The 23,954-nt window shown below is 41.2% G+C and overlaps 1 protein-coding gene and 1 pseudogene across 5 annotated transcripts in view; both read right to left on the reverse strand.

The window, feature by feature from the left end:
- Nucleotides 1-2,079: 2,079 nt before the first annotated feature.
- SYTL4 (synaptotagmin like 4) overlaps nucleotides 2,080-23,954 on the reverse strand; it is a 192,864-nt gene continuing 170,989 nt past the window's right edge. For 3 of the 4 annotated variants that reach the window (XM_080652844.1, XM_080652843.1, XM_080652842.1), the window contains 10 exons: nucleotides 23,109-23,199; nucleotides 22,890-22,993; nucleotides 22,279-22,386; nucleotides 21,022-21,200; nucleotides 20,623-20,725; nucleotides 12,379-12,540; nucleotides 7,744-7,852; nucleotides 6,822-6,921; nucleotides 5,610-5,818; nucleotides 2,080-3,645 (listed from right to left, as the gene is read on the reverse strand). In XM_080652844.1, the coding sequence (XP_080508970.1) occupies nucleotides 3,470-3,645; nucleotides 5,610-5,818; nucleotides 6,822-6,921; nucleotides 7,744-7,852; nucleotides 12,379-12,540; nucleotides 20,623-20,725; nucleotides 21,022-21,200; nucleotides 22,279-22,386; nucleotides 22,890-22,993; nucleotides 23,109-23,199 (1,341 nt within the window). In that variant the 3' untranslated portion in view covers nucleotides 2,080-3,469. The remainder of the gene's footprint in view (nucleotides 3,646-5,609; nucleotides 5,819-6,821; nucleotides 6,922-7,743; nucleotides 7,853-12,378; nucleotides 12,541-20,622; nucleotides 20,726-21,021; nucleotides 21,201-22,278; nucleotides 22,387-22,889; nucleotides 22,994-23,108; nucleotides 23,200-23,954) is intronic. The other variant, XM_080652845.1, reaches the window with a different exon arrangement.
- On the reverse strand, nucleotides 14,628-15,323 carry LOC308239441 (heterogeneous nuclear ribonucleoprotein A1-like 3; annotated as a pseudogene). The gene has a single exon. The product of its transcript is annotated as a heterogeneous nuclear ribonucleoprotein A1-like 3 (transcript).

The following is a 23,954-nucleotide window of genomic DNA, read 5'->3' on the forward strand; positions in this document are numbered from 1 at the left end:
ATGGGGCAGCCTGGGTGAGGGGCCTGTGGTGGTTTGCAGGCCGGTCACACCCCCCGGCGACCCAAGCATAGGCCAGGGCCAGCTGGAAGCAGGTATCTGGGATTTATTTATCTTCTATAATTGAAACTTTGTAGCCTTGAGCAGAGGCCAGGGCAGGCCAGGGCGGTGGGAAGCTTGGCTTCCTCCATTGCCAGGGGCAACCCAAGCCTCCTGCTTGCTCCAGCTCCGTGGCGGCTGCCATCTTAGCTGGGATTTATTTATCTTCTATAATTGAAACTTTGTAGCCTTGAGCGGAGGCCAGGGCTGACCAGGGCGGGCAGGAAACCTGGCTTCCTCCATCGCCAGGGGCAACCCAAGCCTCCTGCTTGCTCCAGCTCTGTGGTGGCTGCCATTTTAGTTGGGTTAATTTGCATACTCACTCTGATTGGCTGGTGGGTGTAGAAGAGTGATGGTCAATTTGCATGTTTCTCTTTTATTAGTGTAGATGCCAAGTGGCAAGCCAGGGCATATGAGCAGTCAAAGGCCCAATGATAACATACTGCCTCCTGAACAGAGTTCCCATCTGGGCCTGACTCTCACATATAAATGCTTTAAAAAATTGCAAAGCTTTTGTTTTGTTTTACAATAGTTAAGGCAAGTCAGTCTTGCTTTCTTTAGGCAGTTTCACTGTAACCTCCTTTAAATTATAATTGACGAAATCTCGGCTCCTTAAGTAGGGAGAGAGCAGAATTAGGCCCACTGCCAGACCCAAAGGGGATAGCTCCACCCTGACCCTGTCCATGCCTCTGCTTCTGTTCTTCTCTGTTCCCTTCTCTGCCACTCTCCTCCTAACTATTCAGTTAGTCAGCTGACTAAGTAATTTCCAAAGCATTCTGATTGTCCTATTTTGTAAAATAAACTTATTTCTTCAGGATATTTTAGAAGAGAGGAAGCATTCCTTCCTTGGAATCTTCATCCATAACACACATATCATCCTTGCAGGAAGCAGCATGGTACTATAGAGTCAGACCTTGATTCAAATCCTAACTCTTGCCTTGACTTTCCTCTGTAAAAAGGTAAATTTTTCTACTTCATAACGTTCTTGGAGAAATTAAAGCAATAAAATGTAATATACCTAGCATAAAGCCTTGTACACAGAAGTTATTAAACATATACTAACTAGAGGCCCGGTGCACAAAATCGTGCACTTGTCAGAGGGAAGGTCCCTCAGCGCAGCCTGTGCCCTCTCACAGTCCAAGAGCCCCATGATCGATCGCACCAAAGAGGTAGGCCCCATTCACCTGCTGCAGCCTGCCGGTCAGTGGTCTGGGCCTCCCTCTTTGGGGTGATTGTGGAGCCCCCCGATTGATTGATCGCCCAGCCAGCCGGTGGCCTGGGCTTCCCTCTGCAGGGTGATCATGGGGCAATGGCCGGGCCCCCAACCAATCACATCACACCTGCCTTGGCTGGCCTGGCACCAGTGGGTGTCATAGCATGGTAGTTCAGAAGGTCGTCCAGAAGGTCGTCTAGATGGTCCTTCTTCTGTTTGGTTGATTTGCATATTATGCTTTTATTATTATAGATGCCCTTTTTACACAAGAGGTCAAAAGTCACTTAGACCTACCTAGAAACCCAGAGCCTTATTTCTCAGATTGGTTACTTAGCATATGTGTTATTTATCTCTCAAAAGAAAATAATGGTAGTAGGAGTGAAGGAAAAAGACTCTATACCTCCTAGAGAAGTTGAAGATTCAAGAAAGAAACACAGCTTGGAACATCTCCCCTGTGTACACCCCTCCAGCATGTGGTTGGGGGGGCACAAAGCTAAAGGAGGAGTTCTCTTGGTACTTGAGAGAAAGAAAAGTGGTGCCACTTTTAAGATGGCTTCTCAGTTCTTTCCCTGCATACAATGGATCAGAGCTCAGTGGAGGCATCGGGAAGCAATGTGGGGAAAGGGAAATTTTCTTTGAATCTTTATACAACGGTTAGGGAAGGGCATTTGTCACTTTATTCCTTATCCTTCAAGCCACATGAAAAGCAACAACAGGAAGTCAGGACATCAGAGACAAAAGCATCTATAGAACCAACAAATGCAAACACTTAACAAGTGAAAACACTTTATTGAAGAACAAGTACATTTCAGGGGGTGGAGAACAAAGGAGCAAGTTACAGCACAGTATCCCAAGTTTGCCTTCCATTACAATATCAATCCACAGCGAATAACCCTTTTAAAAACACTCCTCCATTCAGTTCACATATATAGGAGAGTCAGTGAGTGAGCACATGACAAGACTGACAAGTATTTCTTCTCCGGTATAGACTTCTTTCAAAAAATGACTATGTAGATACACTTGGAAGAATAAAAAGGTCAGTTTGGAACAGTAAGTTTTAGGAAATGAACCTTAGCTCATTAAAATCCTTCTTAGAAAGGTCTCAACATATCACTCCCATGTTACATCTAGGTCAAGATTAGGAAACAAAAGGAAAAATAAGATCTGAAACCATTTCAAGAAAGAAGTCAGAATACATTATCTCCGAGCACTAACAGTGCCCAACCCAGAGAAACACTGGACCAGTTTACACAGTACTTGGCTATTCTGGTGGACAAAATGGTATGTAGATCATATTCTGTGTAGTAATACATTGTGGACACAAACACTAAGAAAGATGTAGTACATGCTGAGAATGAAGATGTCTTGCCTTTCATTAGAGAAATGAGCTCTCCAACAACCACTATAACAGTTTAAATGCAAAGAATTCAACACAGACTGGAAGACACCTCAGCCTCAGTCACTCTGGTCCTCTGGTACCACCAAGAACTACTTGCTGCTCATGTCCATGACTTGGTCTAAAGGCTATTATTTAATTAAAGTGCTTTTTTAAAAGCAGACCCATTATAAGGTATAGTGGAGGTGTCTAGAACCAGAAGGAACTGAATAATTTTCTTACCATTTCACAAAAACCATTAGACGCAAGCAAGGTGGAAACTGCTTAAAAAACAAGAGGAGTTAAAAGCAAAGTTCTAGAAATTTGTCAAGGTAGAAAAGGCATTAAAATCATAAATTAGAGAGGAAGTAGAGGACCTACTCACCTTTCTACCATCTTCTCCTGTCTTTAGTAACCCAACCCTGTTTCCCAGATCCTTGGCCTCAGACCAGGAACACATTTAAACATAGATTGTTACTAATGCCAGAGGCAGCCAGGGCTTCCTGGGGAAGTAGGAACAAGGATAATAAGACAGAAGATAAAAAGTTATTTTAAAACATTTTAGAAGTTAATTAAAACTCAGAAAGATATAAGAATAAACTTTTCAAGTATACTAGCTTACGTGCAAATAAAAACATTTTGAAGAGACCCTTATTCTTGAACCCGTTTTCAAAAGAGGAGCAAGTCTGCAACACTCTAGCATAATGAGATTTATAGAAATACATATTTGTATACACATAGACATAATACACATATTAAATTATAAATCTTTACTCTTGGTTTCTTCACTTCCTCTGACTTTCTCTGGCCAACTCATAAACCGGCTTCTGCTTGGCCATCGAGGAACGAAGTTGCAGAGTCCCTTCTGCCCAAGACCCTGGGTACTGTCGCATCTTCTGCCACAAGCTCACTTCTTCCCCAGTCGAGTCCATCCAGTCCACCACTTCCCCATTACTGATCCCTGAAAAGAAACACCAGAGGAGGCTGAACAGGAACCCCACTCCTTAGCTCACCAGAAAAGATGGGTTTACAACAAGGATAGCCAGCCACCCCATAAAAGACAGTGTGCTATGAAGATGGACTAATAGGGACAGCAGTCTTCCCTGGGAAGTATTCCCTGATGATTCTGCACAGCTATTCCTGAGACTCTGTCAAGAGGCTTCTGATTAATGAAATGGTACTCCAACTGGGACACCAATAGTTAGAGACCTTTTATTCTGAGGCTGGTGTGGAGCTCTGGTGTCTGAGAACTCACCTCATGCCAGAGCTATTGCCCTTCTATTATTGCCAACTTGACTTAAATGTTTTGTGTGGTGTTGTGTGTGTTTTTAATAAAGAAGCTGAACACCCTTTTCCTCTAGCTGTAAACTCCAGGCCTGAAGTTAGGATTGTATGTGGCCTCATTACTATTCTCTTGTACATTCATTCAATAAACATTTATTGAGTGCCGACTATTTGCCAGTACTCTTCTAGTCTCTGGGGAATATAGTGGTGAGGAAAGCAGAAAAAGTCCTGCCTGTAGGTGACTTACATTTGAATAGGAAAGACAGAAAATATCCAAGTAAATCAACAAGAGTAATTCAGATAATGAGGTAAATGTCATGAAGTTAGTAAACAAGGTGATTTGTAGTGCGTAGAGCAGGGCATCCTTTAGATGGAGTGGTCTGAGAGCCTCTATGAAAAGGAGATGTTTGAGTCAAGATCTGAAGAATAGGAAGGAGCCAGCCTTTCCAGACAGGGAGAACACTAATTGCTGAGGTTATAAAGTGGGAATAAGTTTGATATATTTGGAGAGCAGGAAGAAAGTAATTGTGGTTGGAACATAGTGAGTAAGCAGGAGAGATACAGAGATGGATCATAAAGGAACAGAGAAGGTCTATATGGGGCCTGTAGGCATGCTGAGAACTTTGTTCTAAGTGCAATAGGAAGCCACTGGAGGGTTTTAAGCAGGGAGCTGACATGAACTGGCTTATATATGTAAAAACATCATCCTAGATGTTTTGTGTTAAATGCTTTGTATGAGTTAATATATAATTACTATTTAAGGCTACAGGAATGCAGAGACTATAGAGAAAAGAAAAGGGTCTAAGACTATGCCTTAAGAAACACCAACATTTAGAGTTTGTGTATAGAATGAGGAAACTACAAAGAAAATTGAGAAGGTGAGCAGTGAGTTAAAAGGGAATCAAGAGTATAATGTCTTGATTAAAAGCTAAGTATTTCAAGAAAAGGGAAGTGACCAGCTACATTGAATAGCACTTAAAATTCTAGTGAGAATAAAACAAAACTTTGGCAGAAGCAATTGCTCAGTGGAGTGGTGGGACAGAAGTCAGCTCACAGTGGATTGAAGACTAAAGAAGAGGTGAGGGAGTGGAGATAATTATTTTTAAGAAGTTAAAAGGGAGTTGTAGGATTAAGGGAAGGTTTATATTTTTCAAAATCAGAAATACCAGAGCGTATCTGTTCTCACCTCCAGTAGGGAGGCAGAGAGAATGAAACTGATCAGTCAGGAGAGATAGGAGATTCCAGAAGTGAGGTCATTGAGAGGTGAAGGATATAATTCAAACATTTGGAAAGAGATTGCCCTTTGCTAGAAAGGACCCTTCTTTCATTATGACAGGATGGAAGATGGAAATTATAGGTACAGATATAAGTAGGTTTTCAGATTTTTTTGGTGGGAAGATGATGGATGGTGTTCCTGGCAATCAGGGTCACATTTATCTGTACACATAAGAAAGAGTACATGAGCTGTATTCCTCTAGGCCTGCACATAGTAGGTACTCAATAAATATTGGTTGAACATTAACTCAAAGAAAAGAAGACAAGTCCTGTCATAAAGAATCTTTGTAAAGAGGAAGTTAGTTATATTGGGAGCGAAATGTACAAAAGGCCTTTAAGATATTGAGGAAGGGGAGAAGCTCTCACCTGTGCCAACACCCAACCTGACCCCTCCCAGGAAGTCATTGCTGGCCAGGGGCTCCCGGTCCCACACAGTCAGTTCCAGGCACATGTGTTGTAGATCTTCCAGCTTCACACCATTGTAGACAAATGTATGGTTGTAGTGGGGATTCAGGGTCTTCTTCATCACAGGAGTTTTACGCTTACTGGCCTTGTTCCTCATGGGAAGGAGGTATCTGGCAGAGGGCGGGAATAATCAACAACCTACTCAAGTCTGGCAATATGTATCTAAATTCTCCTTTCCACTACCACAGGCCTAGCTCAGGGATGTGTGCAAACTCTCAGATCCTAATATAAATATTCCTGTCTAGGAATCTGAAGCAGAGTTCCTACTACCCCCACTAGATCATTTATTCATTATTCATTTGATTCAATTCCTTCAACCTGGAGAGAAAATTAATACGTTATTCTATTTAAAATACTATATTAAATTAAAAATGGGTTTTAAATATTTGGTTACGTTTCTTTTGGATGAGGTCCTCTTTATTTTTATTTTTTTAAAATATATTTTATTGATATTTTACAGAGAGGAAGGGAGAGGGATAGAGAGCTAGAAACATCGATGAGAGAGAAACATCGATCAGCTGCCTCCTGCACACCTCCCACTGGGGATGTGCCCGCAACCAAGGTACATGCCCTTGACCGGAATCGAACCCGGGACCCTTCAGTCCACAGGCCGACGCTCTATCCACTGAGCCAAACCGGTTTCGGCACGAGGTCCTCTTTAAATAAAACCAATGTTAGTAACTACAGGTATAGCCAAACATGATTTACTTGAGAACTTAATTCAGGGGGTTTTCTATAATTTGGGGAAAGCTAGCATTGCTTAAATATTGTAGGGAACAAAGTAGAGTCCCCAAATCTTAACTGTCAGGGAACAGATGTTTTTTATTATTATTAAGGATTAATTAAGAGTATAAGTCTGTAACAAAGGAAAAGCCAAACCTATCTGTCTCTATCCTCCTCTTTGGCAATCAGCACTACTATCCAGTCCAAACTGAGCTTAGACCAGTGCAAATGTGGTAGTGGTGGTTTTGCAGTAAATTTCAGGAAAAATGTTGTTTGCTGGAGGTGGTAGAACACTCAAGTATAATATCCACAGAGAAAGGTTAAATTGGTCTTCTCCCTTAGCTCTCTTATCCTAAAACTGGTTAATTCCATGCTGGTCCAGGGACTCACCCCTTGACAAAGCTGTCTGAAGTCCCTCCTGATTTGGCAGCCGTCAGGTTCTTGGCTTCTTTGATCCATACCTGGAGCTCTCCCCCTTCCCCACCTTTACCTGTAAGGGATGTCAGCCATAGCAAATAAGTGAGCCCCTACACCTCCAGATTTCTCTTGAACTTTATCTACACAGCATTTCCTTCCCTTGCTCCTGAAGGCAGCAAGCTCCATAACTGAACTGCACCTGGCCTGGATTCTCAGTACCTAGCAGAGTTCCTGACAGTAAGCAATAAATGCTCAATTAAGAAAAACAACAGCAATAATAGAAAACTTGCTATGTGTCAGATTCTGTGTTAATGTTCTTCTCACCCCATCCTCTTCCTTTTTTGCCTGATAAAGTCTTAAGTCCAGTTTCATCATTACTTTCTCTTTAAAGCTCTCCCAAATTTAACCAGAAAGAATTATCACTCCTGCATCTATATTCTTTTTGCATATGACTGTCTTTCTTGCTAAACTAAGCTTCTCAATGGGGGCAAATATCATGTCTCATTCATCTACATATCCATAGTCACTAGCACAGTGCCTGGTATGTTGATTCACTATTCCTCAGCTTTCAATTTCCTGTCCCTCATTCTTTAACACCTCTTACAACCATCCTTTCTAAGCCCCAAGGTTTCTGTTCTGTGCTGCCCTCTTAGTAGCTTGCCACAGCTAGACCAAGAACAAGTTAGTTTAATAACCTAAAACATTAAATGCCAACCCTGAGGCATTCCCTTCTGGTTAAAAAATGCAGAAAAGGCTTACTTAGTAAGTAAAAGAATCTTCCCTAGAAGATGATCCAGGACCCAACTCAATCTGGTCTCTCCAACAGTGCTAGCCACCTCATACAGATCCTTTACAGAAGATAAGGGCTAAACCCAGGGCCCCAAAGAAAACTCACTCTTTTTCTGGTCACCTCCGACAGGGAGTTTGGAGGCTGGGATGTATTTCAATGAAACCACCAACTCGCCTTTGTGTGACGGCAAGCCAGTCAGGGACTCAGCACTGATCTGAAACACAGGGAAACCCAAGGTCAAGCTAGGCTTTTCAGGAGTTGTTGGGACCTCTTTCTGAGGAGATTCTAAAATTATCCCCCAAACAGCTTCACAGCATGAGGATCCTTCTCCTTATGAATATAATCCAGGGTCCCTAGGCCATGGCAGTCACAGGTTTCTAAGGCAATTCCTTCAGAAGGAGATGCAGAAGAACCAACAAAAAGTCTTCTGCAATGCCCACTATTTTACTACTTGGTGATACACCTACTAGATTCCAAACACCCTCACAGGTCTTCCAGCAAGCTTGTCACACAAACTCACAGGGGACTGACACCATGATGAAGGATTCTACTATGAGTATTGTTAGTAATAGCCAAAAAGTGGAAACAACTTAACATATCAATTAATATAGAAAAGGTTAAATGAGTGTTTTTAATGCCCTCATATGGCATATGGCATGCAATCATCCAAAGATTGAGGTGAATCTGTACACACTGACATGGAAAGATATCCAACATGTTGTTACTAAAGCAAGATGCAGAAAAGTATCCCACTTATCCTATCTAATAAAGATGGAATATGCTAATTGACCATCATGCCCTCACAAAGATGGTGGTGCCCACAGCCAATAAGGAGGGGATATGCTAATTGACTGCCATGCCCTCAAAGATGGCGGCACTCACAGCCACAAGATGTTAGCGCCCAGTCCCCTCAGCCCTGCTGGGGCGGCAGGCGTGCGGCAGGGCCGGGCCCACCCCCAGGTGGGTCTGGCCGCTCCGCACACCTGCCTCCAGAGTCCCCCAGTTCCCTCAGCCCCCCAGCCGTCCAGGGCTGGCCCAAGGTGCAGGGAAGCCTTGGATGGTGGCTGCCCAGCCGACGCCCGAGGCACAGGCAAGCCTTGGATGTCAGCTGCCCAGCCACCTAGGGCTGCCCGAGGCTCAGGTAAACAGGGCCAGCCGAGGCTTGTGCTGCTGGCCGTGGCAGCAGCAGAGGTGTGATGGGGGCATTGCCTTTCCCTGATCGCCGGGTCACCTCCCGCCCCTGAGGGCTCCCGGACTGTGAGAGGAGGCAGGCCGGGCTGAGGGACCCCCACTCCAGTGCATGAATTTTCATGCACCAGGCCTCTAGTATTAAAATATATTCATATTTGTATATATGTATGTAAGAAATGATTATTGTCATTATCACTTAAATAGTACTTACTCTGTGCCAGGCACTGTTATAAGTACTCTAAGTATATCATTTTGTTTAATCCTCAAAGTAATCCCTATTAAATAGTTACTATTGTTCCCATTGTACAGATTATGGAACAGGGGAACAGAGAGGTTAAGTAATTTGCCCAAGTTCACACAGTAATTGGCAGAGGCAGGATTCAAATTCAGGCATTAACCACTCTACTACACTGCATAGAAACCCCCCAAAGGATACAGACAAACTTAACACTTGTTTCTTTTAAGGGAGGGAATGGAATGGTGAAAGAAAAGAGGGCTTTCACATTTTATTCTGTATATGTCTATATAGAGAATAGCATGTATCACTTGAATGATCTTCAAAGAAACATTTTCTTAAAGAAAGCTTCTCATAAAAAATTGAGGGTTAGATGGAACTCTGTTACAAGGACTTGAATATGCAGCAATTTTTTATTTCAAATTTATTTATGTTACTTTTGATTAATGACTATCTCTATCATTAGAATCCAAATGCCGGAAGTACAGGAATCAAGCCTGTTCATCCTTGTATACCCAACACTTAGCAAAGTTCCTGGCACATAGTACATGCTCCACAAATATTTACTGAATGAATGCAAAAGTGAATGAATTGATGTCCTGGATGAACAGCAAGTGGCCTTTCATCTTTGGCTGTGGGTAGCAGAACTGCTTCACTCTATTGGCTCTTTCAGCATGGCTCTGTTCTTTATGCTTTAGTATCTTGAGCATGAGCTGATGCACACTAGAAATGCCCTTTCACCTGCCTGTGTTCACCAGGGCTCCTCTAAATGAGGTCCTTATCATTGAATACATCAATGCCAGGAGGGCATAATCCTTATAACTTTAGAAAAATGTACCACATACCCAGAATGCACAAAGTTTAGTGTATGGGTGAGAGAAAGAAAAGGGAGGTAATAGTGGTTATCAGAGGGAAAGGGGGTTGGGGGGAGGACATAGAGAGTAAAGGGGGTCAAATGCAAGGTGATGGAGGAAAACTAGACTTCAGGTGGTGAGAACACAATAGAGTACACAATTTCGTATTACAAAGTTGTACACATGAAATTTGTATAATGTTGTTAACCAGTGTTACCCCAATAAATTCAATGTAAAAAATAATAAAGGTGGTGAATGCCTGGAAGAGAATATTGATTGGGCGGCAAAAAGATTACTGGGGGAAAACACAAACAAACTAGAGACAATAAATGTAGAACGTTTTAAGTTAAAATAGATACGTATTATTGAAATGGTCTTTGTATTGTTTATAAAATGTCTACAAAATTTAAACTGTGAACTTCAGTGGACTCTTAAGAATTGGATTTAGCCTTAGTTGGAAATTGTCATTCTGGTTCAAAATAATTTCAAAGAGCAAATACCTCCATTTTAATGCAGCCTTAATTTGATGTGAAGCATTTTTATTGGCAGTAGTTTATGATGGTTTGTACTACCATTTCTAATATAATTATATCAACTGTAGGCCCTTGAGAGAATGACTGAGTGCCAAATGCTTAAGAAATTCTAAATTTCTAACAATATGCTATAGTTTTGTGATAATTTCTTTCCTGTTTTTACTAGTATTTAAAGGGACAAATTTAATTTTTTACTGGTGGTTTTGGAGGGCAGTAGCTATCAAAATATTATATGTACATTTCCTTTGACTCAGAAGTTCTGTCACCAGAAATTTCTCCTATAGTCACTTATATTACAGCAAAGGTTTAACAGCAACAAAAGGGGGGGCAAACAATTTAAATGTATATCAGTGGGGGAATGGTAAATAAATTATAATACAGGCACATGAAAGAATATTATACAGCAATAAAAATGAGATAGATCTATAAGTGATGGCAAATAAAGATGTCCATGATAAATGATAAATTGTTAAATAAAAAAATCAAGATATATAACAATGAGTTTTGTATGAGCCCATTTGTGTAAAAAGGAAAAAATGTAAAACCATATGTGCACATTTGTGCTGCACAAAATTTCTATAAAGTTATCCAAGTAGTTGATAAACAGTGATTTCTAGGGAATGGAACCTACTTTTCTTCTTACACATGTCTATGTTGTTTTAATTTTTAACCATGTGTATATAAATTCTTTTATTCTTAATTTTTAAATGAGTGGTATTACACATACATACACACACACACACACACACACACACACACACAGTAAAAAGTTCAAACACTTTAAAAGGGCATATAAAGAAAACTAAATTGCCCTCCCACCTCAGTTTCTCCTCCTGGAGGCAGCCACTATTACTAGTTTCTTGTCTATCTTTCCAGAAATATTCTATGTGCCATGTCCTATTTTTAGCAATTAAAATGCTAGTATAAAAAAAGTGTTACAGAAGGACCTTGAAATTGAATAGTTCTGATAATTAAGAAGTCCTAACTCTGTTTTAGCAACTTCATCTTAACCAGAATGACAGCAACCTATTGAATGTCCATTACGTACCAGGCACTAATCGGTACTTTGTATACAATCCTGCAAAAGAGGAATATTATTATCTTCTTTTTTTTAAATATATTTTATTGATATTTTACAGAGAGGAAGGGAGAGGGATAGAGAGTTAGAAACATCAATGAGAGAGAAACATCGATCAGCTGCCTCCTGCACACCTCCTACTGGAGATGTGCCCGCAACCAAGGTACATGCCCTTGACCGGAATCGAACCCGGGACCCTTCAGTCCGCAGGCCGACGCTCTATCCACTGAGTCAAACCGGTTTTGGCTATTATCTTCATTTTACAGATGAAAAAAACTAAGGTTCACAGAAGTTAGGTGACTTCCCTAAGTTATTTTATAAATTAGATGACTTAACTACCTGGCAAATAGCAGGACCAAGATTCAAATCTAGGGCTGTACTCAAATCCCAGCCACTATTATACACACTGTTAAACTCTTACCTGAGGTGCCATCTCCATTTCCATGGCTTGTGTTACCAAGAGCACAGCAATTAGAACTCCATTAATTGTTTTACTTCCCACTTATTTAGTGAAAAAAATTAGCTTGGGAAAGGAGTACAGATTAGGATACACCGAAAAGGTTAGCTTGGAGACGAGGTGCAATTTAGGATGTTAGGATATACCCAGACTCTGGAAGTTTAGGAGGAAAAGTGTGGCACACATGAAAGACTTTTCAAAGAAAACTATGGCTTCATCTGCTGGTCATACAAGTGCATATGAAATTACTGTCAAACTCAGAAACTCCAGCAGAGTGCGCTAGAACTATACAGCAGACTACATTCAAAGACGTTACCAATAAGTACCAGCAGAGGACACTGCAGACAACTCCACCTCAGATACAAACTGCCCGAGTTGTAAAAGCAGACTACCTTTCCATGCAAAGGAAGGCAATGATCCAGTTTCTTATCAAGCTTCCAGGAATCCATCTGGACATCTGCCTCTCCAAGAAAAGTGTTTCTACCAAAACGACCATGATGCCAAACTGAGAACTGCAACGTCCTCTGGGCCAGGAGAGATTCTGGGATCTCATACTGTGAAAAACAAGGAGAAGACCAAGATAATTAGTGATAATTCCTCAGCAAAGATTACTCCAAAATCTGACCAACCATACCCAAAGTCCATAGTATCAAACATCACATTACTCTAGTCCCTAAGCACTATGAGTTTCCTCACTCAAAGCCTCCACTTACCCCATTTGACCAAAAAAACCTACCATATTCCATGGGAGAACCTGGAAATTAATTTTCCTTGAGTGGGTAAGAGAATACTGGAACATTTAAAAAAACTTCCCAGAGACTCCTGATCCCAAATGATGCTAAATTTTACTTTATAATTACAGATTATATTCAACATTACTTTGTATCACTTTATTGTATATAGCATAGTGGTTAGACAATCATAAGTTTTACAAAGTGTTCCCCCCCCCCCCCAATATTTCAAGTACCTACCTGGCACCGTACATAAGTTATTACAATATTGTTCACTATATTCTCTGCGCTGTACCTTACATCCCCATGACTATTTTGTAATTACCAATTAGTATTTCTTTTTATTGTTGCTAATCCTCACCTGAGGACATTTTCCCATTGCTTTTAAGAGAGAGTGGAAGGGAGGGGGCGAAACAGGGAGAGAAACATCCATGTGAGAGAGATACATTGATTGATTGTCTCCTGCATGCGCCCCAACTGGGGAATGAGCCTGCAATGGAGGTTTGTGCCCTTAGTCAGAATGGATCCTGTGACCCTTCAGTCCATGGGCTGATGCTTTATCCACTGAGTCAAACCGGCTAGGGCCCAACTAGTACTTCTTAATCCCTTCACCTTTTTCACCCAGCTCTCCCAACTCCCCCCCTTCTTTCTGGCACCCATCACTGTGTTCTCTGTACCTGGAAGTCTGTTTCTATTTTCTTTATTTTCTTTTTTTTAAAACTCTAGTTGAATCCCATGTATTTCCCTCCCCCCACCCCCCACCTTGAATAATGTACCCAATCTCCCTGCTCCTATTGACTGTCTTCTCTCACTAGCACCTACTAGGCCCTGATCCTGCTCCAGGTAATTCTGGTATGGCTGAAAGAGCACTGGATTTGGAATCAGGCATCCAGCTTTCTCACTTTCTTTGTGACTTTACAAACATGGTTGAACCACTCTGGACTTCAGTTCCTTCATATGTAAAATAGAATTACGGTAATGCCTCCCTTGTAGGATTGTGGGGCTAGTACTGGGCTAAACCAGTGCTTCATTCAGTTTGGGCTCTTTGAATGGGGCTGCTGGGGAAACTGAGGTCGCTCAAGGGCTCTCAGCCTGCTACAAATTTGAGTTTCTTTGGATATATTCCCAGAAGTGGGATCACTGGATCAGAAGGCAGTTCCATTTTTAATTTTTTAAAGAAATTGCATACTGTTTTCCACAGTGCCTGTGCCAGTCTTCATTCCTACCAGCAGTTCCCCAGGGGTTCCTTTTCTCCACATCCTCACCAGCACTTGTTAATTTATTGATGAGCCATTCTGACAGGCATGAGGTGCTATCTCAGTGTGGTTTCAATTTGCATCCCTTTGATGATTAGTGATATGGAGCATCTTTTCATGTATATTAGACATCTGTATGTCCTCTTTGGAAAAGTGTCTATGGAGGTCCTTTGCCCACTTTTTAATTGGGTTGTTTGTCTTCTTGGTGTTGAGTAGTATAAGTTCTTTATATATTTTGGAAATTAACCCCTTATCATATGTATCATTGGCAAATATGTTCTCTCATTTAGTGTGTTCCCTTTTCATTTTGTTGATGGTTTCCTTTGCCCATACAGATTAGTATTGTCTAAAACATGTCTTCTTGGTAGTAGCTAGGTCCTGCCTCTACTGTGCTTGGCTGAGTTCACAAATCTCTTGTAACCTGTAGCTTCCCTGTCAGTTCCCAGACTCTCCTCCCCTGCTAAGCTTTGTTTCCTGTCAGTAATTAAAAACTTCTGCTGCTGCTAGAACCACCATAGACACCTTGGTTTCATGGGTTGGCAAAGGATTGGTCTTCATCACCATAGGGGCCAGAGTTTCTGCCTCCAAGTTTCCTCATTTCATGGGTCCAAACTTTGAAGATTGATTGTTGTAATTGCCAGAATCACTGTAGCTTCAACCACCTCCAAAACTGCTTCCATCATTACCAAATACACTATAACCATCCCAGCTACCAATACCATGGCTGCCACCAAAGCCATCTCGACCACTGAAGTTTCCTCCACAACCAAAGTTGTCATTCCCATCAAAGCCACCTCTGTAACTATCACCAAAGTTTCCAGAACCACTTTGATCTTTTTGGCAGGAAGAAGCACTAGCCATCTCTTGTTTAGATAGGGTTTCCTTAATTCACAGTTATGGCCATTCCATTATGGTATTTCTGAATGACAGTCTTGTCTACAGAGTCATGGTCATTAAAGGTTACAAAAGCAAACCTTTCTTCTTGCCACTGCCTCAGTCAGTCATGATTTCAATCACTTCAATTTTCTCATACTGTTCAAAATAATCTCTCAGGTGATGTTCTTCAATGTCTTCTTTAATACCACTGACAAAAATATTTTTCATAGTTAAGTGGCCATTAGGTCGTTGAGAATCTTCTCTTGAGACAGCATTCTTTAGTTCCACAACTCTTCCAGCCACCTTGTGAGACCTTGCATTCATGGCTGCATCCACCTCCTCAACAGTGGTCACCTCCTCCACAGTGGTCACCTCCTCCACAGTGGTATAAATGACAGACCCCAAGCCTCTAGAGTGCTTGGTGTTTGGATCTCTCATTACCACACAGTCTGTGAACATTCCCCCATTGCTCATATTCACTTCTCAGACTCTGTGAACATTCCCCATTGATCATATTCACTTCTCAGACTCTCAATGGTTGTTCCAAAGCCCAAAGCTCTGTTAAAGAGCTTCTGCATCTGTTCAGGCTTTTGGGGAGACTTTGACATAGACATGAGGACTGCAAGGGAGGGTACTTTAATGATGCTTATTCATTGGCGTCTACTGGCAGAAAGCTGTGTTTATTTTAATCTCTATTTCATTTATTTCTGCTATGATTATTATTTCCTTCTACTCAACTTGGGCTTTGTTTGTTGTTCTTTTTCTGGTTCCTTTAGGTATAAGGTTAGATTGTTTATTTGAGATTTTTCTTTTTTAAAAAAAAGTAAGTCTTTATTGTTGAAAGTATTACATATGTCCCTTTTGTTCCCCATTGCCCTCTCCCACCCCCACCCCAAGCCTTCACTACCCTCTGTCTGTGTCCTTGGGTTATGCATATATGCATCTGAGTTCATTGGTTAATATCCTCCCCCCCTTCACCCTCCTCTGCCTTCCCTCTAAGGTTTGACAGTTTGTTCGATGTTTCTGTGTCTCTGGGTCTACTTTTGTTCATCAGTTTATGATGGTCATTAGATTCCACATGAGTAAGATCATGTGATATTTATCTTTCTCTGACTGGCTTATTTTGCTTAGCATAATGCTCCCCAGGTCCATTCATGCTGTAGCAAATGGTAAGAGTTCTTTCTTTTTCATAGCTGCATAGTATTCCATTGTATAGATGTACCATAGGTTTTTAATCCACTCATCTGCTGATGGGCACTTAGGCTGTTTCCAAATCTTAGCTATCGTAAATTGTGCTGCTATGAACATAGGGGTGCATATATTCTTTCTGATAGGTGTTTCTGATCTCTTGGGATATATTCCTAGAAGTGGGATCACTGGGTCAAATGGGAATTCCATTTTTAATTTTTTGAGGAAACTCCAAACTGTTTTCCACAGAGGCTGCACCAGTCTGCATTCCCCAAAATGGACATACAGAAGGCCAAAAGGCATATGAAAAAATGCTCTAAGTCAACAAGGTAGCACTTCGCACCTGTCAGAATGGCTATCATCAACAAATTAACAAATGACAAGTGCTGGCGAGGATGCAGAGAAAAAGGGACTCTTGTGCACTATTAAGATTTTTCTTGAGGTAGGCCTGTATTGCTATGAATTTCCCTACTGAGACTGCTTTCACTGTGTCTCATAAATTTTGGGTTGTTGTGTTTTTATTTTTATTTGTCTCAAGGTATCTTTTGATTTCTTCCTTGATCTTATTGTTAATCAATTTATTGTTTAGTAATATGTTATTTAACCTCCATGTGTTTGTGTGTTTTTCATTTTTTCTTGTAATTGATTTCTAGTTTCAAAAGATTGTGATTGGAGAAGATACTTGATATGACTTTAATCTTCTTAAATTTATTGAGACGTTTTAACATGTGGTCTATTTTGCAAAAAAGTTCCATATGCACTTGAAAAGAATGTATATTCTGCCATTTTGGAGTAAGATGATCTGAAAATATTAATTAAATCCATCTAGTCTAATGTGTCAAGGCTGCTGTTTCCTTGTTGATTTTCCATCTGGAAGATCTATCCATTAATGTCACGGGGTGTTAAGGTAGCCTGCTATGACTGTATTACTCTTGACCTTTCCCTTTATGTCCATCAATAATTCCTGTGTTTGGACAGTGGAGACTGTCCAAACACAGGAATTGTAGTGCCCCCTTGTGCATGTGGGGAAAAAATGGCCTTCACCCCAAAGCTACACAACTCAGTTTCTCCCTGAGCATATATTTACATGCTCCTGTGTTACGTGCATAAATGTTAACAAGAGTTATATCCTCTTGTTGGACTGATCCAACTATTTTTATGTAATGGCCTTCTTTGTCTTTTTTTATAGCCTTTAAAATCTATTTCGTATGATATAAGTACTGATATCCCAGCCTTTTTTACATTTCTATTTGCATAAAATATCTTTTTCCATCCTTTACTTCAGTTTGTGTGTCTTTTGATATGAAGTAGACCTCTTGTAGACAGAAGGATCTTATTTTCTTATCCATTCAGCTACCCTATGTCTTTTGATTGGCGCATCTAATCCATTTAAATATATAGTGATTATTTATAGGTACATATTTATTGCTATTTTCATTCATATTTATTTTTCTGTTTTTACTTTCTTTTTTCTTTAACTCCCTTAAACCTATCTTGTAATACCAGTTTGGTGGTGATGAACTCCTTTAGCTTTTTCTTCTCTGGGAAGCTCTTTATTATCCTTCAGTTTTAAATGGTAGCCTTGCCAGGTACAGTAGGTCTTTATTTATCACTACTTTGAATATTTCATGCCAGTCACTTCCGGCCTGAAAAGTTTCTGTTGAGGAATCAGCTGACAGTCTTATTGGGGCACCTTTGCAGGTAACTGTCTTTCTCTTGCTGATTTTATGATTTTCTCTTTGTCTTTAACCTTTGCCATTCTAATTATGATGTGTATTGGTGTGGGTCTGTTTGGGTTCATCTTGTTTAGGACTCTGTACTTCCTGGACCTGTGTGACTTTTTCATTCATCAGGGTAGGAAAGTTTTCAGTCTTTATTTTTTCAAATAGGTTTTCAATTCCTTATTCTCTCTCTTCTCCTTCTAGTTCCCAGATGATATGGATGTTGTTAAACTTGATGTCTTCACAGAGGTCCCTGAATCTTCTTTTTTTTAATTCATTTTTCCTTTCAATGCTCTGATTGGGTATTTTCTGCTACATTGTATTCCAAATCACTGATTCAATCCTCTTCATCTAATTTGCTATTGATTTCTGATAGTTTATTCTTCATTTTAGATATTGTATTACTCGTTTTGACTGTTTTTTATGGTTTCTATGTCCTTTCTTATGCTTAGTAGCTCTTTTTTTGAAATTCTCACTGAGTTCATCCATTCTTCCTCTAAGTTCCTTCAGCATCCTTATAACCATTACTTGGAACTCTGTATCACTTTATTGTTTGCCTCCATTTCATTTATTTCTTTTTCTGGAGATTTCTTCTATTCTTTTATTTGGGACATGTGTCTTTATCTTCCAATTTTGGCTGCCTCTGTATGTTTGTTTCTAAGTATTTGGTAGATATGTTATTTCTCCCAGTTTTTGTAGAGTGGTCTTATGTAGTAGGTGTTCTGTGGATCTTAGCAGTGCAGTTTTATGATTACCTGAGCTGGGTGATTTAGGAGTGTGTCTTGTATGGGTTATGTGATCCCTCCTGTTGCATTTGAGTCTTGAATAATGTTGGCCCAACTGTGGGTGGAGTTGACCCTCAGGCAGGTTCAGCCTGTGAGAATTGACCCCAACCATAGTATATGAGCTGCTGACCCCTGAGGTGGAATTTGCACCTGCAGGTTCTGGTACATGCCAAGACCTCCCTTTCTATGTGCCATGTTCTGATGTGGCCTCAAGCTAGCCACCAATGTGTCGGTTCTGAGGCCTCTTCAAAGGGACTCCAGTGCACGTCAATTTAGATAGTCTGTAGCAGGTTCCAGGTTACCTGTTAGGCCCCACAAGGAAATCCACAATTGGTAGCTGCTCTTGCATGGCCTGAGTTCTTACTGGAGGGGCCAAGCTGTGCATCAAGGCTGGCTGACACCAGTACTGAGTCTTGGGCAGGTCACCAAAAGTCCCAAGGCATCCCAAAACTCATCACCACCTCTGGCTGCCTATTAGACTCAGCCTCTAAAAGAGCCTCTGGCAGTACGTGAGTTGCATGAGGCAAGTTCTCAGTGAGTTATCTGGTAGGGGTGAGTGTTTCATACAAAGTAGGCACCAGTGCTAGGTCTAAGGCCACTCAGCAAAAGTCTCAGGGTATGCCAAGGCCAGCTGCTACCTGCTTGAGGCCTGCAGACCTTTGCAGTGGGGTGGGCCCTGAGGGATTTGGCAGAGAAGGGCTAATGCCTCTCCCTAGGCCAGCCTTGAGCAAACTACGGCCCGTGGGCCGGATCCGGCTGTTCTATCTGGTTCTCTTGCTCTCCCCTCCGCTCCTTTACTTTGAATTTATATTAGTTCACACAAACACTCCATCCATGCTTTTGTTCTGGCCCTCCGGTCCAGTTTAAGAACCCATTGTGGCCCTCGAGTCAAAAAGTTTGCCCACCCCTGCCCTAGGCTGATGCTGTGTGATCGTGGAGACTGTCCAAACACAGGAATTGTAGTGCCTCCTTGTGCATGTGGGGAAAAAATGGCCCTCACCCCAAAGCTACACAACTCAGTTTCTCCCTGTGTGTGTCTGGCATTCCCTGAGTTTTTCTGAACTTCCTCGAGAGTTTTTCAAGAAAGACTGCAATGCAGGTCCAGGCTGGAGACCATGAGCAGATATCTCCATTGGAGTTATCTTAGCAGAGCGGGCCTCAGGTAGTCAGTGAGGAGGGGCAAGTGCATCTCTCCTGGCTAATGCTGTATGGATGGAAATGCTCAACCCAGGAAATATGGCATCAATGGGCAGTATAAAAGAGAGACCCAGCACAAGTACATTGGTGGCTATCCCTCCAGCCCTTTCCCAATCTCTCCCTGTATGAAACCAGTCTCCTCCCTCCTTCGAGCCATCATCCCTTCCATAGTGCCCAGGGTGAGTGCCTGAAAGTGAGATTTTATGTACTGGTTCTTTAAGAGGGTTCCTGGGTTTCTCGCAGTCTCCCATCATACCTTGGTGGATGGATTCCCTGCTGATTTTCACAGCCAGATATTATGTGAGCTCCTTTTCCCAACTATGGTACTCTAGGCTAGTGAGCCTGGCATGTAGTTGAGGTCCCTTGCTCCTATGAGGACACCTCTTCAGCAGAAATATCCCTTCAGGTTCTAAACCACAGCAATTGAGTACAGGGTCAGTCCTTTTCAAGTCTCTGTCCCTCTTACCAGTCTCAACGTGCCATCTTCTGTATATCCTTAGTTATGACGTCTGCTCAGCTGGTCTTCAGTTGGGTATTCAGGTTGATTGTTCTGTAGTTTAGTTGTAATTTTGATATGGTCCTGAGAGAAGGTAAGTGTAACTTCTATCTACTCTGCTGCCATCTTTGATCCACCAAATGACTTCTCAAATGGAGATTTGTGGCCATGTGAATATCTAACTTCACAATAATCCAAGAAAGCCAGATCACCTTTGTTCTCTTCTCTGGAGGTCAGGATGTGAACAGATGCCTATAGTGTATTCCCAGACACAGACATGGTCACTGAAAACCATGTCAACCAGCCATGTAGCAGGAGAACAGCTACAGCTTACTTAGTGCACAAGAGAGAACATGTTCCCCTTCCCTCTAGCTCTGGATACTTACTCTGAAGATCTCATCATATAATGGATTTATGGTGTCCCTCTTGATGCTGGTTTTTCTTTTTCCTTGCCTGGACTTGTCAGGCAGCAGATAAGTCTTCACATATCTGGAAACCAAGGAGAGTACTTAGTAATTCACCATCTTTTCTCAACCCTTTCGTCACTTCCATGCTCTCCATATACATATGCCATGAGGAAATTAAAAGATCATATCAAACTCTCTTAGATATGCCATTCTTGTATTTTCCCGATCGTGGTCCCTTTCCCACATCTCTCCTACCCACTCTCAGTCACACATTCCTATTCATCCAGGAAGGGATAATCTCAGTTCAAGAGTTCCAAAATAGATGACAGGGTCTGAGCTCTCATTTCAGAGCATCAGTCAGATTCTAGAAACACTCACGGATTAGAGCGCTTCTTAGCTTCATCAGCATAAGCCAGCTGGTGGCACTCCTTCACGTGAATGACCAAAGTCTGTGTTTGTTGTTCATACTTCAGGGAAAAGGCAATCTTGCCAGTCACAGAGATGTTCCCGAAATCACCAGCTTCACTATAGATGCTCATCATGCTGCCTATTGTACTCTGAAGATAAAGCACCCACAAAAGTCTGGTGAAGGCATACTCCCCCATCCACATGGCTCACATCTTTCCTCATGATACAACCACAGTCACTGAATAAAACAAAAGTTTCCAAAGTTCCTACAACAAGCCAGTATACCAACACTCTTGTACTTAGAGTATAAGAGACATCTAGTAGCACTCTTACTTCAGCTCATGGCTTCTATAGGTTCTTAGTTTCTCCTCTTCCCCTCTTTTTACATATTTTATTGTTAATTTTCACTTGCCTTAGAATGTGGGCAAAGTATACAGGTATGGTGGACATAATTTCACTTCTGGTATTTGTTATATATGCTAAAACACTTGCTAGAAGGAGACAGTTATACTTAAAACAAAGTGCCTTAATTATCTGTGTGTTTCTTTTATCTATCCTATTCCTATAAAGGGATACAGAAAAAAGTGAATGGATCAAAATCCCACCAGAGGTAAAAATACATCTTCTCAGGTTGTGATAAACTCTGCAAGCCTGCTATTCTCTTCCTGTGTGTGAGCAGGAACAAACTCTAATCACTCTAGTTCCTGACTCTTGTTCCTCCTAAACATCAATCTTCATACTTATGATGTAACTAGGCCTTGATTCTTAAATGTTCTTTTTAACTTCATGATTATGATTAGTACTATTGCTCCTTAATCACACCCTAATGCCAATTAATCCTGCCAGGGCCCTTCTCATGACACTCACTATCCTTGAATGTGAGATTTGGGTTGGGTTCTGATAAAGAAATCTGATCTTGCTCACTTTATGGCCTGAGTAACTCTTTAAAAAAGAAGTTAAGGGTTACTGTTCAAAAAGCTGTGATGAAGCATGTCTCTATTCCTAATTCTTACCTGACATAATAATCTCTAGGAGAGAGGCTGAGAAAGTCACCTAGCTGTGCAGTAAGCAACCACGGTCTAAATGGAGGACAGGAACAAATGCATCTAGGTTACCTGGAAAGAGTGACTAGAATGTTTCCCCAAGTCCTGACTCTGGTCCAAGGTGGTGTTTTCTTCCTTCCTGGTATCCAAACATGTCTACAGTCAAAAAACTAATAGAACTTACCATGGAGGAGCCACTTCTCAGGCTGCTTCTGGCTAGTTTCTGGCGATGCAACTTCACCAGGTGGTCAATGTCTTCTTCTTCCTCTTCTTCCTCTTCCTCTTCTTCCTCCTAAAGCAATAAATATAAATTCAGAGTTAATAAAAATAAGAAATATCTCAAAGACTAGTATTCTTCCTTTAGTGGAAGCCATAATTGTTACTAAGCCCTGAGGTGTATGTGAACATGTATGCACATATCCTTATTTTTGTCCCCCCATTTCAGGCTTCAAACTATATTCCAACCATCATTCTCAAATATCAAAGAATAAGATTAAGAATATCTCTTTCCCATTTGACTGCCCCAACCGTTTATATTTTAATAAAAAAAAAACAAGTATTTATTTGAGCACCCAACCATATATCAAAAATTGTATTAGAAGATAAAGACAGTGAAAACAGTCTTTCTTTAAGCAATTCAGCAAGCAGATTTACTTTAGTAATTTGGGAAAATAAAGATTCATGTTACCTTTTCCTAAATAATTAAGCAGGTTGATTGAGATTATCAGGTACTAAAGTCTATTCTAGATACATAAAATTTCACCTGGTGACCATGTGAAATAGAAAGGTACTTACCATATCCACACTGAGTCCAGGGACAGATTTGCTTCTGTCTCCCAAGGAGCCACATTCATGCCCCACATCTTCTGGGCGAAGATCAATCACAGACTTAGTATATTCTAAGTGGAAGACCAAAATCCCAAATCAAAAGAGACATACTATTCTCCATACTAAAAACCCATCAAGGGCACTTAGAATGTCAATCTCAAAAGGCCATGAAGGGAAGAAAGCTACCTGAAGGCCTGAAGATTTTTCTGGTGTTCTTCTTGAATATCATTTCACCCTCATTGACAGATACCACATTTTGACCTCCAGACTGAGTTTCCTAGGAAAGAATAGGGCAGTGGTCGGCAAACTGTGGCTCGCGAGTCACATGTGGCTCACAAGCCGCGGTTTGCTGCTCTGTTGACTAATGAGTTTGCTGACCACTGGAATAGGGCAAGGAAATGGAAAAGGATAGTTGGATAAGTGAAAGGATAGAATAAGCAAGGATAACATAATAAAGAATAAGGCTTGGGGAACTGACCCAAGATGGTGGAGTAGATGGAAGTTAGACTCACCTCTTCCCAGGGCCACATCAAAATTATAACTAAAGTATAGAACAATCAACCTGGATAACCATCTTAAGACTAGCTGAACAGAAGTCTTATAACTAAAGATCTATATAAGAAGCTACTTCAAAACTGGTAGGAAGGGTGGAGATACAAAAAGGGCCCATGCACCCATGTGCCATGGTTGAGAATCTAGAAGGATATCTCAGCTTCAGAGTTTCCCCCTGAGAAGCGAGAGGTCTCAACCCCATGTCAGGCTTCTAAGACCAGGGCACCAGTACACATAACATCTGTTTTTTAAAATCCGTGGGGATTCTGACCACCCAGATGAGATGAGAGATTACTGGACACTCAGCCACCTTCTGAAAAAAAGCAGTGTGCAAAATCTCACTTGCAGGCACTCACCCTGAGCTCCAATGCAGGGATGGCAACTCATAGGATGCTGACATCATGCAGGGAGAAATTGAGTTGTGTGGCTTCAGGGACAGGGCTAGAGGGAAAACCACCAATGTCCCTGTGTTGAGTTCTT

The sequence above is a fragment of the Plecotus auritus genome (genome assembly GCF_963455305.1).
Source record: "Plecotus auritus genome assembly, chromosome: X".
Taxonomy (NCBI): Eukaryota; Metazoa; Chordata; class Mammalia; order Chiroptera; family Vespertilionidae; genus Plecotus; species Plecotus auritus.